This window comes from Rhinoraja longicauda, chromosome 25 (genome assembly GCF_053455715.1).
Source record: "Rhinoraja longicauda isolate Sanriku21f chromosome 25, sRhiLon1.1, whole genome shotgun sequence".
Classification (NCBI taxonomy): domain Eukaryota; kingdom Metazoa; phylum Chordata; class Chondrichthyes; order Rajiformes; family Arhynchobatidae; genus Rhinoraja; species Rhinoraja longicauda.
Window position 1 is genome coordinate 8971541 of NC_135977.1, and position 18539 is coordinate 8990079.

An 18539-nucleotide genomic window follows, 5' to 3' on the forward strand; every position below is an offset into this window, starting at 1 on the left:
ATTTTAACACAAACATCCATCACAGTGACTCCTCCAGACACCCCTTCACTGTGATGGAAGGCAAAAAAAAAATTCTTCTCTCTTCCCCCATGCTTCTCCCACGGACAGATAGTTCGACTTCTGCCGAGGCGACCGAGGCTCCCGACTCGCGCAAGGAGATGGAAGGCCCCACGGCCGAGCCTTACCGGGCGATGGAAGGCCCCGCGGCCGAGCCATACCGGGCGATGGAAGGCCCCGCGGCCGAGCCATACCGGGCGATGGAAGGCCCCGCGGCCGAGCCATACCAGGCGATGGAAGGCCCCGCGGCCGAGCCATACCGGGCGATGGAAGGCCCCGCGGCCGAGCCATACCGGGCGATGGAAGGCCCCGCGGCCGAGCCATACCGGGCGATGGAAGGCCCCGCGGTCGAGCCACACCGGGCGATGGAAGGCCCCGCGGCCGAGCCATACCGGGCGATGGAAGGCCCCGCGGCCGAGCCATACCGGGCGATGGAAGGCCCCGCGGCCGAGCCATACCGGGCGATGGAAGGCCCCGCGGCCGAGCCGCGCCGGCCATTATTCACTAAGCCTTCATGTTGTGTTTGCACGAAATGCCCTTTGATACTGTACCCAATTTTTTATTGTTAATGTTTAGATCCTTCACTGAATATTGACATTGTTATGCATATGGTGTAGTCTGCATCAGCTAATCATGAGTGCAACAAATCACCATCTGGGCTCTCTGAGAACGCAGTGGGTTTGAAGCCAAATGGCATACTTTGGTAACGACGATCTGCTTTTATTTTTTTATAACTAATGAAGTTCTGTCTCTCTGCATTATAAATACAGTACTTGTATTGCTAAGATACAAGCTTATTTATAACTGCTGTGCCTCATGAATTTTAGGAGATTATGAAGAAGATGGTGCTATTAAAATACCACTTGCAATTTTTCACTACCTTTTGTTGAAACGCATGGGATAAGATACTGAACAGAACGATCGCATTCTTATCGTTATCACCTCGTTCCCCAGCCCACAATGGACCAATGTGGGCTCCACCTTTCATGAGTCATCGTTGCAGCCTTCGCTATGTTCTGTACCTTCTCATACCTTTCGTTTACCTCTCCCTGATTCTCAGTCTGATGAAGGGTCTCGATCCAAAACGCCACCTAGTCTTTTCTCCAGAGAGGTTGCCTGACCCGCTGTGTTACTCCAGCATTTAGTGTCTATCTTCGGTGTAAACTAGCATCTGTAGTTCCTTCCTACACAAGATCCCATTCTAGTGTGCCTCGCCCTTCTTGAAGTGCAGTGTGCAGCGAACACAATGACTCTTCAAGATTAGTTGCACATTATGAAATGTCAAAACATTGATCTCTAACTTTGCTTAGATTGGGTCTCGACCCGAAACGTCACCCATTCCTTCTCTCCAGAGATGCTGCCTGACCCGCTGAGTTATTCCAGCATTTTTGTGTCTACGTTCGATTTTATACCAGCATCTGCGGTTCTTTCCTACACATAGAGTGATGGAGTATCTCAGTGGGTCAGGCAGCGTTTTGGGTCGGGACTTTTCTTCAAACAGATTGTTGTTGGGGAACGAGAGCTGTAATGCAGGACAAAGTCAGCAAGTGATAGGTGGATACAGATGAGGGGTTCAGATTGGTAGATGACGAATGAACTTTTGAGCTGTTTCACTAGGGGAAGGCCAGTGAATGTGGAGTACAGCTTAGTTCTGATTTAACCTCTAGCTGCAAATAAATATATCGGGTGTAGGAAGGAATGCAGATGCCAATTTACACCGAAGATGGACACAAAATGCAGGAGTAACTCAGCAGGACGGGCAGCATCTTTAGAAAGAAGGAATGGGTGACGTTTAGGGTCAAAACCCTTCTTCAGACTTCAGAAACGTCACCCATTCCTTCTCTCCAGAGGTGCTACCCGTTGCTCATCTTATCTGGCAACAGGAAACATGCGTGTTGGATGCTGATGCCAGCTATTGGGTCATCATTGTTCTTAGGAACAAAAGAAATGTTCATTTTGCATATCACAGGCACTTTGTGTTTTACGTAGCGGTTACCCGTTTGAAAAACAGCGAGTGAATCAAAAAGTGGGTAAATCATAGATATGCCTGACAACGACAGTGCCAAACATAAATCTGAGCTCGTTTTTCCGAAAATGGAAGTGTGTAACTTGAAAACATCGGTAGTATTTTGACAAGCACGTTATTCTAAAAACGTGTGAATCAAGCACGCATGTATAAACAAGAGGTGCCTGTGTCGGAGAAGAAAAAATAGCCAACTGAAAAAGTAGATTTGCTGAGTTGGTTCCAGGGAATGAATGCAGTTATTGAAGTGTTGGAACAAGGAGTGCTCTCCTCTCACGTTGCCCTCTTGTCTTCCAGGTATTTTTCTCTGCCTACATCTTCAACAGCAACGTGATGGTGAAGGTGGCCACGCAACCTGCTGACAATCCCTTGGACGTGATCTCCAGAAAACTTCACCTGGGACCAAACGTAGGGCGGGATGTTCCACGTCTGTCGCTCCCCGGGAAACTGGTATTTCCGAGGTAAGAACGGTGCCAAGATATATGGTGTTGTGAATGCATGTAGGATTTAGATTGGTCTATTATTTATGGAATAACACGTGAGGTGCTTTCTTGCACTGGCTGCTTGTTTTTCAAGTACTTGGCCTGATCTGTGTATTGTTTGTGGAATGGACAGCCTTTAAAGTTTTATTTTCTGTAAGAGCACTCGAGTTTGGTAAATGTAGGTAAGCTTAGCTCGGGATTGTGAGTTTAGTTTGAAGATGCAGCGTGGAAACTGGTCCTTCGGCCCACCTAGTCCGTGCTGACCAGCGATCCCCGCACACTAACTACTATCCACACACTAGGGACAATTCACAATTTTACCGAAGCCAATTAACCTACAAACCTGTACGTCTGGAGTGTGGGAGGAAACCGGAGCACCCGGAGAAAACCCATGCCGTCACAGGGAGAGGAGAGTACAAGCTCCACATGGACAGCACCCGTAGTCATGATCCAACCTGGGTCTCTGGCGATGTAAGGCAGCAACTCTACTGTTGCGCCACTGTGCAACTGGATAACTAGATAAAATTATTTATTCGTGTTTTAGTACCAAGTCGAACTGAAAACCTGCCAAATAATTAAACATTATTTGTTCATAAACACACAGCAAAAATAATGTGCGTCAGAAATTGATGAACAGATGATGCTTCAAACAAGTACAACTGCAGCGCAGTTTGACATTGGTGCCCTAGGCTGTCAGAAGACTGCGACTGGTTCAGAATTTTGAAATGAATGCCTATAATAAAAATTAGTACTCAATCATGCTAAGTTTCAACTTCCAGCTGAAATTTTGGATAGACCAAAAGTGGTTAGATTCTGTCTTAAATATGTGTCTTAATCTTTTGGGGAAAGGAAAGCAACCTGTGAGTGTTTGGAACAGGTACCACCAAGGCACGCAGGATTCAGAGACAGAGAGTGTCATACAGTCTCAGCACAGAAACAGACCCTTTGGCCCACCAGACCACCTTATATTAATTATTTTATTTTCCCATGGAAACGATATCAAACACAAGGGGGCATAGGTTTAATGTGAGAGGAAGGAGTTTTAATGGGGATTTGTCGGGAAAGATTTATTTTTACTTGCAGAGAATTGTTCATATCTGAAATTATGGATAGATCTAGAGTGATACACCATGGCAACAAGTCCATCGGCCCAACTTGCCCACATCGGCCAACATGTCCCAGCTACACTTGTCTTACCTGCCTGCATTTGGCCCATATCTGACCAAACCTGTCTTATCCACATACCTGTCTAAACTGTTTCTTAAACGTTGGGATAATCCCTGCCTCAATTACCTCCCCTGTCAGCTCGTTCCATACACCCACCACCCTTTATGTGAAAAAGTTACCCCTAAGATTCCTATTCAATCTTTCTGCCTTCACCTTAAACCTATGTCCCCTGGTCCTCCTACTCTGGGCAAGAGACTCTGTGCATCTACCCTATCTATTCCACCTATGATTTTATACACCTCCTATAAGATCACCCCTCATCCTCATGCACTCCAAGGAATAGAGTCCCAGCCTGCTCAACCTCTCCCTATAGCTCAGACCCTCTAGTCCTGGCAACATCCTCGTAAATCTTCTCTGTACCCTTTCCAGCTTTCAGTATGTGGAACTGGGATATTATGGTCATTGCAGAAACATGGCTAAGGGAGGGACAGGACTGGCAGCTTCGTGTCCGTCCTGGTGACAGGTGAGATGGAGGTGGAGGAAGGAGAGGAGGGGGAGTTGCATTTTTGATTATGGATACCCTCAGGGCAGTAGTCCATGATCCTGAGGGATCATCCTGTGAGACTTCATGGGTGAAGCAGAGAAATAAGGAGTTGGGATCGTACTCGAGGCCCCCAAATAGTCAACAGGAATGAGAGTAACAAATATGCAAGGAGAATGCAGAGAGTTGCCAGAATAATGGATTGGACAGGTTTAGAGGGATATGGGGCAAATGCAGGCAGATGGGACTAGTGTAGATGGGACATGTTGGCCAGTCTGGGCCTGTTTGCACGCTGTATGACTCTGTGACTCGGAAGGACCATTTTGAACCTTCTGAATATTTACTGGGATTGCCAGGGTGCGATGGGTGGAATAGCATGGGTAGAATTTGTTGGGTGCATTCAGGAGGGTTTCCTCAGGCAACATATAGAGGACCTAATAGGAAGATGGCAAAACTTGCCTTACTCTTGGGAAGTAAGGCAGAGCAAGTGACTGAGGTGTCACTTGGGGGAGCACTTTGGGAATCTGTGACCGTGGTTCTATTAGTTTTCAAATAGGAAAAAGGACAGAACTGGTCTACAAGCTGGAGCTCGAAATTGGGGCAAAGGTGAATTCTGACAGATTTAGACAGGAAATAGACTCAAAAGGCTGGAGTAACTCAGCGTCTCTGGAGAATAGGAATAGGTTTTGGATCGAGTCCCTTCTTCAGACTGAGAGTCAGGGGGCTCTCCTGATTCCACTGACTCTCAGTCTGAAGAAGAGTCCTGACCCAAAACGTCACCTATTCCTTTTCTCCAGAGATGCTGCCTGACACACTGAGTTTCTCCAGCTTTTTGTGTGTACCTTTGGTTTAAACCAGCATCTGCAGTTCCTTCCTAAGCATTAGACAGCATCTTGTGAAAGGGTCCTGACCCGAAAGGTCGTCTGAACATTCCTTCCACAAATGCTGCCTGACCCATCGAGTTCCTCTGGCAGTTTGTTTTCTGCTTGCAAAGGTTGGCTGGAGTAGGTTGTTTGAGGGCAAAAGAGACATCCGGCACACAAAAACAGGAGCGTTCAAGGCTTACACGGCCCCATCAATGGACAGGAATGGTTCAGAGGGATTTGGATCAAGTGGAATTAAAATAGTTGGGCATGAAAGCGTTGAGCCAAACGGCCTGTTTCTGTGCTGTTTGACTCCATGCAGTGAGAAGGGGAAATGGAATCGGATACAATCACGACATTTACTGGCCATTTAGTTTAATTTAGAAATACGGCGTGGAAACAGGTCCTTTGGCCCACCGAGTCCACGCCGACCAGAGATCCCCGCATATTAACTCAAGCCTACACACACTAGGGACACTTTGTACTTATACCTTAGAGCTTAGAGCTATAGCTTCATAGTGCTTTAGCTGCTCTGAATCTGACCTGCTGAGTGCCCCCCATGATCTGTCTCTGCCCCCAGGGTCATCTGGCACAATTGGCCCTGTACGAAGCTATTTGCACTTTACCTTGTTTCTTTTTTTTTCCTCCCTTTTTGTTGTTTTTTGTTTTCGCTGTGTTTTATTTGTTTTACAGCATCAATATGGAAGTGGCATTCTTAATCTCGTTGTACTTGTACAATGACAATAAAGATATATTGTATATTGTAATGTAATACAAACCTGTACGTCTTTGGAGTGTGGGAAGAAACCTAAGATCTCGGAGAAAACCCATGCGGTCACGGAGGGAACGTACAAACACTGTACAGACAGCGCTCGTAGTCGGGATCGAACCCGGGTCTCCAGCGCTGTAAGGCAGCGACTCTACAGCTGCGCCACCCTGCCGCCCTTAACTTCCCTGTTTGTGACCATATTTCACACTTAAAAAAGCACAGCATACAAAGATATATCCTATAGTGGGCAAATGGGTTTCAAGTAAATGGGCAAAGTTGGCATGGACTTGGTGGGCTGAAGGGCTGTATGGACTCTGACTCCAAGCCTGTGCTGAACATCAAGCACCCATTTTACACAAATCCTACACTCTGTGGCAGAGAAATTTATCCGATCAGATGTTTTGATAAATTTTTTAAATGCAAGATTTATGGCAGATTTTTTACTTGAAGGCAGGTCGAGATAGAATTCCCTTGGGCTGCGGTTAGATAAACATGCGAATAATCAGCTAACATCTGCCATTTGTTCCCCATTTGAGTGGGGATTTGTTTAAAATTCTGATTACCACCCACCGATAGTTTATGCTTTTCGTTCCAATTCTGAAAAGCCCAGCAATTTATGTTCACAACTCCGTTCCATGTTGCAGCAGTGGCTGGAATCCATGAGGTGACCACATCTTCATAATATTCAACAACTTCCATATATGGTAAAATATTCCAAAAATCTTTCTTCCAAAACCCACACTTAGTGCTTAGTGTTCCAAGCTTAGGACCACCAATTTGATTCACTCTACCCAATATCAAGATTAATCCGTGTGGACAGGGCTGCACGGTCGCGCAACAATGATACAAAGCTGGGTGGTAGTGTGAACTGTGAGGAAGATGCTATGAGGTTGCAGGGTGACTTGGACAGGTTGTGTGAGTGGGCGGATGCATGGCAGATGCAGTTTAATGTGGATAAGTGTGAGGTTATCCACTTTTGTGGTAAGAATAGGAAGGCACAGTATTATCTGAATGGTGTCAAGTTAGGAAAAGGGGACGTACAACGAGATCTGGGTGTCCTAGTGCATCAGTCACTGAAAGGAAGCATGCAGGTACAGCAGGCAGTGAAGAAAGCCAATGGAATGTTGGCCTTCATAACAAGAGGAGTTGAGTATAGGAGCAAAGAGGTCCTTCTGCAGTTGTACAGGGCCCTAGTGAGACCGCACCTGGAGTACTGTGTGCAGTTTTGGTCTCCAAATTTGAGGAAGGATATTCTTGCTATTGAGGGCGTGCAGCGTAGGTTTACTAGGTTAATTCCCGGAATGGCGGGACTGTCATATGTTGAAAGACTGGAGCGACTAGGCTTGTATACACTGGAATTTAGAAGGATGAGAAGATATCTTATCGAAACGTATAAGATTATTAAGGGGTTGGACACGTTAGAGGCAGGAAACATGTTCCCGATGTTGGGGGAGTCCAGAACAAGGGGCCACAGTTTAAGAATAAGGGGTAGGCCATTTAGAACTGAGATGAGGAAAAAAGTTTTCAGTCAGAGAGTTGTGAATCTGTGGAATTCTCTGCCTCAGAAGGCAGTGGAGGCCAATTCTCTGAATGCATTCAAGAGAGAGCTAGATAGAGCTCTTAAGGATAACGGAGTCAGGGTGTATGGGGAAAAGGCAGGAACGGGGTACTGATTGAGAATGATCAGCCATGATCACATTGAATGGCGGTGCTGGCTCGAAGGGCCGAATGGCCTCCTCCTGCACCTATTGTCTATTGTCTATAACAGTAGCGTCGCTGCCTTACAACTCTAAAGACCCAGGTTCGATCCTGACTACAGGTGCTGTCTGTATAGAGTTTGTACGTTCTCCCTGGGTTTTCTCCGGGTGCTCCGGTTTCCCCCTACGCTCCAAAGACGTGCAGGTTTGCAGATGAATTGGCTGTGGTGAAATTGTAGATAGTCCCTAGTGTGTTGGATAGTATTAGTGTACTGGGGTTGACACAGACTCAGTGGGCCGAAGGGCCTGTTTTCATGCTGTATATCTCCAAAGTCTAAACTTCTGACGCACAATATTTTTCCTGTTTGTGTTTATGAACAAATAATGTTTAATCTATTCATGAATAGAGGATAATATTTAATTATTTGGCAGGTTTTCAGTTAACATTAACTTGGTACTAAAAGACAATTTAAACAATTAACAACACTGAAGAAGGATCTCGACCCAAAACGTCACCTATTCCTTTTCTCCAGAGATGCTGCCTGACCCGCTGAGTTACTCCAGCATTTTGTGTCTTATCTTCAGTCTAAACCAGCCACTGCAGTTCCTTTCTGCACAGTTATATTTAAATCGTTTTATCTAGCTTTTAAGATTTACAACTTTTGGAGCCATTGGACTGTAATCACCACAGCAGGTTAAAATGTAGCAGGATGAGACTTTGTTTGAAACAGATTGTTAGCGATTGAACGCCCAGGGCAGCTTTGTTTTTTCACAGTTCCACAGGCACCCACTTTTCTATGCTGGGGATTGGAGACATCGTCATGCCAGGGCTTCTGCTGTGCTTCGTGCTTCGATACGACAACTACAAGAAGCTGACCAACAGCGAGGCCATTCCTACCATCGTGCCAGGCCGCATGCAAAAAGTGTCCTACTTCCACTGCACCCTGGTTGGGTACTTTATAGGTAAGTGGAAATAACTCACTGAAAATCCAAACAAAAAAAGCTCAAGCATGATAAAAGAGCATGTTATGCAGCTTGTATTGTAGCAGCAAGTCCATGGGTATTTTTACGGCAGAGATTTACTCCAGTTACTCCAGCACTTTTCAGTCTATCTTTGTGAGAAACCAGCATGTGTAGTTCTCTGTTTCCACAAACCTGAATCAAATATTGGCAATTAATGGGAGAGATAAATGGGAGCGATTCTTTAGTCACAGGGTGGTGAATCTGTGGAATCCATTGCACAGACGGCTGTGGAGACCAAGTCAGTGGATATTTTTAAGGCAGAGATAGATAGATTCTTGGTTGGTAGGGGTATCAGGGGAGAAGGCAAGGGAGAGATTGAGAGGGAAAGATAGATCAAGCAGAGTAGACATGATGGGCCAAATGGCCTAATTCTGCTCCTATCACATGAACTCGTGAGCATTGTCATGTTCAAAATGCTTGCACGCTGTTGTAGAATAAACTGCATCCAATGACACCAAAGAGTTATGAATGATCTGTACAGCTTCTTTATGACTAGATTATGTGCCTTCCAAAGTCATTGGCAAATTTTGGAGCTGGTACTTAAAGGCAATACAAAAAAAAGAGGGCTGCGTTGTTAAAAAGACAACATGTTAAACCTTCTGCCTATATGGGTGAATTTTATTTTACTGGATGTGGGCACTGGTAGCAAAAACAGTATTTATCTGTCCCTGATCACTGTGATTACATGTTACCAAGTCCTGTCCGTATGTGACGTGGATGTAGTGTTCCCACACAATAGTGAATAGTGAAAGGCCTGGATAGAGTGGAGATGGAGAGGATGTTTCCATTCGTGGCAGAGTCCAGGACCAGGGGTCATTGCATCAGAATTAAAGGACTTTCCTCTGGGAAGGAGATGAGGCGGGATTTCTTTAGTTAGAAGGTGGTGAATCTGTGGAATTCATTGCCACAGAAGGCTGTGGAGGCCAAGTCAATAGATGTTTTTTAGGCAGAGATAGATAGATTCTTGATTAGTACGGGTGTCAGGGGTAATGGGGAGAAGGCAGGAGAATGGGGTTAGGAGGGAGAGATAGATCAGCCGTGATTGAATGGAGGAGTAGACTTGATGGGCCGAATGGCCTAATTCTGCTCCTATCACTTATGAACGTACTGGTGCATTTGTCCTTCCAGGCGGCAGAGATTGTAGATTTTGTTTTGACACAGCTGTAGTAATTGCACTTGACCAGGTCTGCCAAAGTTGCAGCTTGTTCTGGATCACGTTTCTTCATTAATGAAGGCAGATGTTACTCTGCCTGAGATATTGGCTGCGTGCACCTGGTTGATGCACTCCCCTCCTGCATGGTTGTGAGTGTAATCATCCAGTGGGAGCCTGGTTCCCAGCACAAAGCAATGCAGTGCACGGCCTGCCCCAGTCCAAATGGCCATCTGCACGTTTTGCCAACCAACGGCACTCCACCCCAATACTTGATCTTTCGGGAGAGGTTGAGCAGGCTGGGACTGTATTCCCTGGAGCGCAGGAGGATGAGTATGGAGGTTTAGATTTTTTTTTAGATTTAGAGATACAGCGCGGAAACAGGCCCTTCGGCCCACCGAGTCCGCGCTGCCCAGCGATCCTCACACATTAACACTATCCTACGCACACTAGGGACAATTTTTTTAAACATTTACCCAGTCAATTAACCTACATACCTGTACGTCTTTGGAGTGTGGGAGGAAACCGAAGATCTCGGAGGAAACCCACGGGGAGAACGTACAAACTCCGTACAGACGGCGCCCGTAGTCAGGATCGAACCTGAGTCTCCAGTGCTGCATTCGCTGTAAGGCAGCAACTCTACCGCTGCGCCACCGTGCTGCCCACCCCATCTTGAGAGGAAAATCATGAGACAAATAGATCGGTGGACACCGAGAGTCATGCCCAGAGTGAGGGAATCGAGAACCAGAGGGGCATGGGTTTATGAGAAACATTTTATAGGAATTTTAGGGGTGACTTTTTCACAGAAAGGGTGGTGGGTGTATGGAACACTCTGCTGGAGGAGATAGTTGAGGCAGGGACCATCGCAACGTTTAAGAAGCAATTAGACAGGTACATGGATAGGACAGGTTTCGAGGGAGATGGGCCAAACGCAGGCAGGTGGGACTAGTGTACAACATGTTGGTTGGTTGGTGTGGGCAAGTTGGGCCGAAGGATCTATTTCCACACTTTTATGGATCCATATCCATCCATTCTCTTGCTTGTCCGTGTGCCCATCTAATAGCCTCTTAAACACCACTATCATAGCTGCCTTCATCACCACCCCAACACCTTTTCTAAAGGTTTTTGTAGCAGGAAATTTGTCTTGTAAACAATGTAGTTTGAAATATATTATTTTCTTGTTTTGCAACGCCTTGAGGACATGCAAAGTGTTACTAACTTTATTCCCCTTGCATTCATGTTGATGGGAAACAGATATATAACGTGAGATTAGTCAAAACATAAATGTAAATATAGTTTAGGTAGGTACTATAACAACATTTAAAAGACAATTGGACAGGTATGTTGTTAGGAAAAGTTTAGAGGGATATTGACCAAACGCGGGCAGGTGGGACTAGTATAGATGGGGTATCTTGGTTGGCATGGGCAAGTTGGGTCGAAGGGCTTGTTTCCGTGATGTATGACTCTATGACTCGAAATCTTTGATAGTAATTTGCCTATTTTATAACTTATCCTTCTGATCTATCTTCTAATTTAGGTCTTCTGACTGCTACTGTAGCGTCAAGAATTCACCGGGCTGCCCAGCCAGCACTCCTGTACCTTGTTCCATTTACATTGCTGCCACTTCTTACCATGGCTTATATAAAGGTGAGTGCACAAATCATCAAAACCAAATAAAACCGGTTTTGAGGGTGTGAGCTGTGTTGCAGAGAGCAACGTCTAGAACTCACCCCTAATTATTCTCAAGAAAGTGAAGCATCTATTGTCTTGGTCGGCGTCGTTTCCTAACCATCTTTTCAGATATAAATTCTTGCCGTTTGAACTGAGAGTGATTGACAAAATACATCTCTTGATGCTCCTGAACACATCATCGGTGGTGTAACCTGGGGTCATTGGGTGATTCACCATCAGACACCCTCGACCGGGCGACCCAGCCGTGGTTGATCAGACCACGATTTATGTCCAGGTTGCATTCACTCCTCCCCATGGACCTCCTCTCCTGACCCAGAGCCATCTGTGGAATTCTCTGCCTCAGAAGGCAGTGGAGGCCAATTCTCTGAATGCATTCAAAAGAGAGCTAGATAGAGCTCTTAAGGATAGCGGAGTCAGGGGGTATGGGGAGAGGGCAGGAACGGGGTACTGATTGAGAATGATCAGCCATGATCACATTGAATGGCGGTGCGGGCTCGAAGGGCCGAATGGCCTCCTCCTGCACCTATTGTCTATTGTCTATCTCGAGGCTTTCTCCGCTGCCTCTGTGGTGTTCTTGATGAAGGTTTTTTCTCAAAATTGAGTTACTGAGTAAAGGCACTTTTTAAAATTTAAAAAATATTTTATCTTGAATGTTAGAGTATGAACAAATCACACTGTGGTTAAAAAAATTGTTGTTTTTTTTTAATGACAAAGCATTGACTTTGGGACGGACCTGTTGACTGGTGCGGGCAAGTTGAGCCGAAGGACCTGTTTCCACTCTGCTTCACTCTGTGACTGTTAAAATCTTTACAGTTTTCCAATGCTGTTATTTCATCTTTGGGTAATGTGCAGAAAAAGATAGTACAAAATAGTCACTAGGATTGTACTAATTATGATAATAGGAAAATTATTGTGAACTGTGTTCAACACAATTCACATTTCATAACGTCACAGGACTCCGGAGATATTTGTGTGTAGAAAGAGTGTGTCCCCATCAAACCAATCAGGAATTCATGGTTATGAATCAGAGGGACTATATATAACTGCTAAAGTTGTTCTGCTAGACTATTCCCAGCGTAATGTGATGTAAAGAAATCCCATTCCAAAACCATCGTATTTATAAAGTCTTGTATGCAAATTCTGAATTTTCTAGACAGACAGCAAGTGGGCCAGGCAGCATCTCTGGAGAGAAAGGATGGGTCTAGAATTTTCAAGCTGACCAATTTTAAGTTTCACTAGTTCAGGATTCAGGATATCTTTATTTGTCATCCAAAAAACAAGTTTTTTGGACGAACTTTAGTCACCCACAGTCCAACAATAAAAGCAATAAAATAAGCAAATTACACAACCCCAACCAACACAAAAAAAAAGAAACATCCATCACAGTGAGTCTCCTCCAGTCCCCTCCTCACTGTGATGGAAGGCCAGAATGTATTTTCCCTTCCCCTGCCGTCCTCTCCCGTGGTCAGGTTGTTGTTGTTGCCACGTTCCAGGCCGCGCCGGACGGTGAAAGGTCCGCAGCGGGCCGACCCAAGCCCCTCAATCCGGGGCGGGCGAAGATGCTGTCGTTGCTTCTGCACGTATCTCCTGTAAACCACACCAGTCCGCGTTTGTGGCCCAGCGTCATGTTTGGTAACATTTCCATACAGGGTCTTATTTGTTTTGTATATTGAAGGTGTTATGAAAGTGCCGGAGGTTGTTGTCCAGGTAGGCTCTGATTGCCAGTCCTGTCTTGTTCTCTCGTCAGGGTGATCTACGGCGTATGTGGTCCGAGCCCTTCCACACCAAGGCACAGAGCTCCCGCTTCCTGGAGGTATGATAGCCAGACGAGCGACCGCACGCAGGAATAACGTACACTGGGCACCAGAAGATTTGTGTCACGTGGTTTCATTCTTCTCATCAAACATGATTGGTGCTTAAAGTGTTAACAAAAACCGAAAAGGTTGCGGAGGAAATGTTTATTTTCCTTTTGTGGAATGCAGACTCTGTACAATTAATTAAACTCATCTGCAGTCTTTGGATTAGCAACAGACATTCACACCCTACCAATGTATAATACAAGTTTAAAAACAAACAGAGCCACTTTTTAAAAATGACAAGATATCAAATCTAATCTTGTACATCCAGCTGCTATACAGAAGATGCAACTCTGAAGATGCTTCTTTGAAGGGACCAGCGAGTCTTTAATTGTCTTGAACTTTAGGCTAAAGGAGAAGACAAGGCAGCAACAAACCTTTTGAATTCAGTAATTACCTGTCAGGTGACTTATTTGTTTCTTCCTGCAGACGTGAGTGGGTGTACAGTAAAATCTGTGTTATAATTAACTTTACACCTGAAGTTTTGTTGCATTGATCCAGAAAGGTAAAGACGCCAAGATGAATCATGTTGTGTACTTAAGTGGCCTGTTGTAAATTTTAGCATGTATAGCATTAAATATCGCTTCAGTATAAGACCCACTGTCTCCTTTTCCAAATGCTCCCCCTATACCATATGTAAGTTTAGAAACGTAATTGTAGTTTGCACTCGTACCTGTGTTAATGACCCCACTTGACCTTGCACAATTATGATTGGTGTAGCAAAAAAAATTAACCTTTTTTATGGTTTGTCCCTTTTTTCCTTTATTGGTTTGATTAATTTAGTGAATGCATGTATCATAGCAGGACTTGTTCTTTGAACCCTCTTGATTGTAGTGGTGAACCCCTGTAAATATATTTTTTGTATACATTTGTTTAAATGTGCGTTGTTAGCTCTACATGTTGAAAAGCGTAATCTGGTCCAAGTTTACAAGCAGTATCTGTTTTGTACCCTGGGGTTTGTACTTGGTTCCCATTACTTTATTCGGATACTGTCACTGCAGCACAGTAATATAGGGCGGCCAGCAAGGAGCATACTTGTAACATAGAGCACCGTTACTGAGTGAACATAGACTGCCGTTGTAGTCTCCACACCCAGATATTGCATCAGACCAGTGCAGGGCCTAGATCCAACATGAACTAACTCCAAGGGCGCTTTGAGTTCTTCCATGCCCACCTCTCCCCTGCCATCTGCCCTGACACACACCCATTCACCACGGCATACACAAGCAGTGTTATGTGTCACTTTTTAAAAAGGAAGTGTTCACATTTCCTAAAAACCACTGAGTGTAATGTTTTTGTGCTGTAGACTAGACAAATTGCTGAGCCATTTGATAGCCTCTGGCTTTGCTGAAAGCCTTCAAGTGGACTGAATGGATACTGTACAATCATCTGTACACCATTAGTGTATTTCTGCCCCTGGAAATGAACATTATCTTCATCTCTATATAACATGCACAGACAAGATTCCTTTGTAAATAAAACCAAAAGTTTAAGTGCACTTGTGTGGTTTATTTTTGGTGTTGTGCAAGTTTCATAAGAATGCAGGGAATTGTTTGAGTTTATTGCAAATACCTGCAGAGGTGAGGGCTTGGTTAATTAAGATGGCGTTGATGTATGGGTTGGGCAGGTTGTTGATCGGGGAATGGTAAATCAACTGGGCTGAGCTGACTGTTCACAGCAAGTCATTCAATGGTGTGAGAGTTGAAGGTTTTTTGCTTTGAATGGAGCCCTTTGGAATTATAATTTCCCAAGCAGTGTGGTGTTTATGCTAAAAATGTATTGCTATAAGGAGAGGTAAAGGCATTGTTGTGTAGAAAGGGAGTTATTCCGGCTTTTTGTGTCCATTAAAGGTATTGTTGCCTGGTTGGACACAAAATGCTGGAGTAACTCAGGAATGGTTCCAACAAAATAGGTGATGTTGTGGATCGAGACCCTTCTTCAGACTCTCGACCCGAAACGTCACCTATACTTTCTATCCAGAGATGCCGCCTGTCCCGCTGAGTTACTCCAGCATTTTGTGCCTCTTCAGTGTAAGCCAGCATCTGCAGTTCCGTCATCATTGTTGACTTTGTTGATATAAAAAAAATATATGATTCTTTTCAGATGGTGGATGTCTTGAGTTGCACAAGTCCACGAGAAGGGACCTGTGTGTATGAATGTTGAAAAATAATTAGCTGGATTTATAATTTCACATTATAAACATTTCTTGCAGAATGTTTCTCCCTCACTAAACGCACAATGCTCTCTTCCATCATGTGATACTGTGACAATGATTTGGTTGTTTGTGGTACGTTGATATTTGTGCAGTTGTTACACTTGTGGCAAACATCCGAGGCACTTCACCGAACTGTAAACCAACAAACGTTCACATGTGCCAAAAGGGAAAGATTGGGTAGTGATGGCGGAAACTTAAAAGGGTACTGGTAAGTGTACTATTAAAGGGTAGGAAGGAACTGCAGATGCTGGTTTAAACCGAAGATGGACACAAAATGCTGGAGTAACTCAGCGGGACAGGCAGCATCTCTGGAGAGAAGGAATCGGTGATGTTTCGGGTCGAGACCCTTCTTTAGACTCCAGTCTGAAGAAGGGTCTCAACCTGAAACGTCACTCATTCCTTGTCTCCAGAGATGCAGCCTGTCCCGCTGAGTTACTCCAGCATTTTGTGTCCATCTTCGTACTATTAAAGTGCACTGGTACAGTGTACGGGTAATAGGGTGCAGGGGAGTAGAGAAATAGCTGTACGTGGACAACTTATGGAGCAGTCAGCATCCTCATCAGCCAGAATCCCAGCATCACAAGGACCCAATACAGAGGGCGGCACGGTGGCGCAGCGGTAGAGTTGCTGCCTTACAGCGAATGCAGCGCCGGAGACTCCGGTTCGATCCTGACTACGGGCGCCGTCTGTACGGAGTTTGTACGTTCTCCCCATGACCTGCGTGGGTTTTCTCCAAGATCTTCGGTTTCCTCCCACACTCCAAAGACGTACAGGTATGTAGGTTAATTGACTTGGTAAATGTTTTTTTTTAATTGTCCCTAGTGTGTATATGGTAGTGTTAACGTGCGGGGATCGCTGGGCGGCGCGGACTCGGTGGGCCGAAGGGCCTGTTTCCGCGCTGTACTTCTAAAAATCAACAGACTTTCAGTGGGAAGTAATTTAGTTGGATTCTGCAAAAGAACACATTAACTAGTTTTATAACAAACCAGAAAATGCTGAAGGGCATTCCCAAATGTCAGTGGAACCCCTCACATCTGAACTACCTTGAACCATTCCTGTGGACTCCATCAGCTATGGTAAGGACATAAAACATAAAGTTCCTTGTGAATCTTCCAAACAGGGATGCATAATGTGAAGTTTATAGTCTGCAGGTAACTGATGTTCGAGGGAAGAAAAAATATTAATATTTAAAGTCTATAAACCGTCGGCTTTGCTGAAGGGTCCTCAGCCTATAATATTAACTATGATTGTCCTTCCACAGATGCTGCCTGACCTGCTGTGTTTTCCAGCATGCAGTATTAAATTTCAGATTTCCTACAGGTTATTTTTGATTTTCATGTCATGGCTGAATGGGAGATACCAGAGGGTAACGGTTGACAATTGTATGTCAGGTTGGAGGCCAGTGTCTAGTGGAGTGCCCCAAGGATCTGTGTTGGGTCCACTGTTGTTTGTCATTTACATTAATGATCTGGATGATGGTGTGGCAAATTGGATTAGTAAATATGCAGATGATACTAAGATAGGTGGAGTAGTTGATAGTGAGGTAGATTTTCAAAGTCTACAGAGAGACTTGGGCCTTTTGGAAGGGTGGGCTGAAAGATGGCAGATGGAGTTTAATGCTGATAAGTGTGAGGTGCTGCATTTTGGTAGGACAAATCAAAATAGGACGTACAGGGTAAATGGTAGGGAATTGAGGAATGCAGTGGAACAGAGGGATCTGGGAATAACTGTGCATTGTTCCCTGAAGGTGGAATCTCATGTGGATAGGGTGGTGAAGAAGGCGTTTGGTATGCTTGCCTTTATAAATCAGAGCATCGAGTATAGAAGTTGGGATGTAATGTTGAAATTGTACAGGGCATTGGTGAGGCCAAATCTGGAGTATGGTGTGCAGTTCTGGTCGCCAAATTATAGGAAGGATGTCGACAAAATGGAGAGGGTACAGAGGAGATTTACTAGAATGTTGCCTGGGTTTCAGCACTTAGGCTACAGAGAGAGGTTGAACAGGTTGGGTCTTTATTCTTTGGAGCGACGAAGGTTGAGGGGGGACTTGATAGAGGTTTTTTAAATTTTGAGAGGGACGGACAGAGTTGACGTGGGTAGGCTTTTCCCTTTGAGAGTGGGGAAGATTCCAACAAGGGGACATAGCTTCAGAATTGAGGGACAAAGGTTTAGGGGTAACATGAGGGGGAACTTCTTTACTCAGAGGGTTGTGGCTGTGTGGAATGGGCTTCCGGTGGAAGTGGTGGAGGCTGGCTCGATTTTATTATTTAAGAGTAAATTGGATAGGTATATGGATAGGAGGGGATTGGAGGGTTATGGTCTGAGTGCAGGTAGATGAGACTAGGTCAGGGAGAATGGTCGGCGTGGACTGGTAGGGCCGGACAGGCCTGTTTCCATGCTGTAGTTGTTATATGTTATATGTTATATATGTTTGGACTTTCCATTCTTGGCAACAGGCTGTTTGGCCAAGCCAGGCCACCATGATGATCATCATCTCTCCCTGCTTCCCTTGTGTCAACTTTATTAGGTATACCCAAGAATATCAACCAAGACATTGGCCCAACTGTAGAGTTGCAGCCCTGCAGTGCCAGAAACCCGGCTTCAATCTTGACTACGGGTGCTGTCTGTACGGAGTCTGTACGTTCTGCCCCAAGACCTGCGTGGGTTTTCACCAGGATCTGCAGTTTCCTTGGGCACTCCATAGACGAACAAGTTTGTAGGCTAATTGGCTTTGGTAAAATTGTAAATTGTCCCTAGTGCGTTTAGGATAGTATTAATGTGTGGAGATTGCTGGTCGGTGCAGACTCGGTGGGCCTGTTTCCGCACTGTATCTCTACTAATGATGAATACGTGGCTTCTTTACGATCAAGAGCAGCAGCTTTCTTCACCTTAAGGACATTTTTTAAGAACACAGTGAAATCCTGTTCATCCTGCTAATAGAAAAAGCCGCAGAGGTGTTTTCAATACTTTGACAAAAGGGCTTTAAAGATTTTACTAGCTTTTT

At 44.9% G+C, this 18539-nt stretch overlaps 1 protein-coding gene across 1 annotated transcript in view; it reads left to right on the plus strand.

Moving 5' to 3' along the window:
- Nucleotides 1-14818, plus strand: part of sppl3 (signal peptide peptidase 3) — a 142052-nt gene extending 127234 nt beyond the window's left edge. Inside the window, exons 8-11 of the mRNA XM_078421257.1 lie at nucleotides 2378-2541; nucleotides 8375-8562; nucleotides 11310-11419; nucleotides 13212-14818. Of these exons, the coding sequence (XP_078277383.1) occupies nucleotides 2378-2541; nucleotides 8375-8562; nucleotides 11310-11419; nucleotides 13212-13283 (534 nt within the window). The 3' untranslated portion in view covers nucleotides 13284-14818. The remainder of the gene's footprint in view (nucleotides 1-2377; nucleotides 2542-8374; nucleotides 8563-11309; nucleotides 11420-13211) is intronic.
- The last annotated feature ends 3721 nt before the right edge of the window (nucleotides 14819-18539 follow it).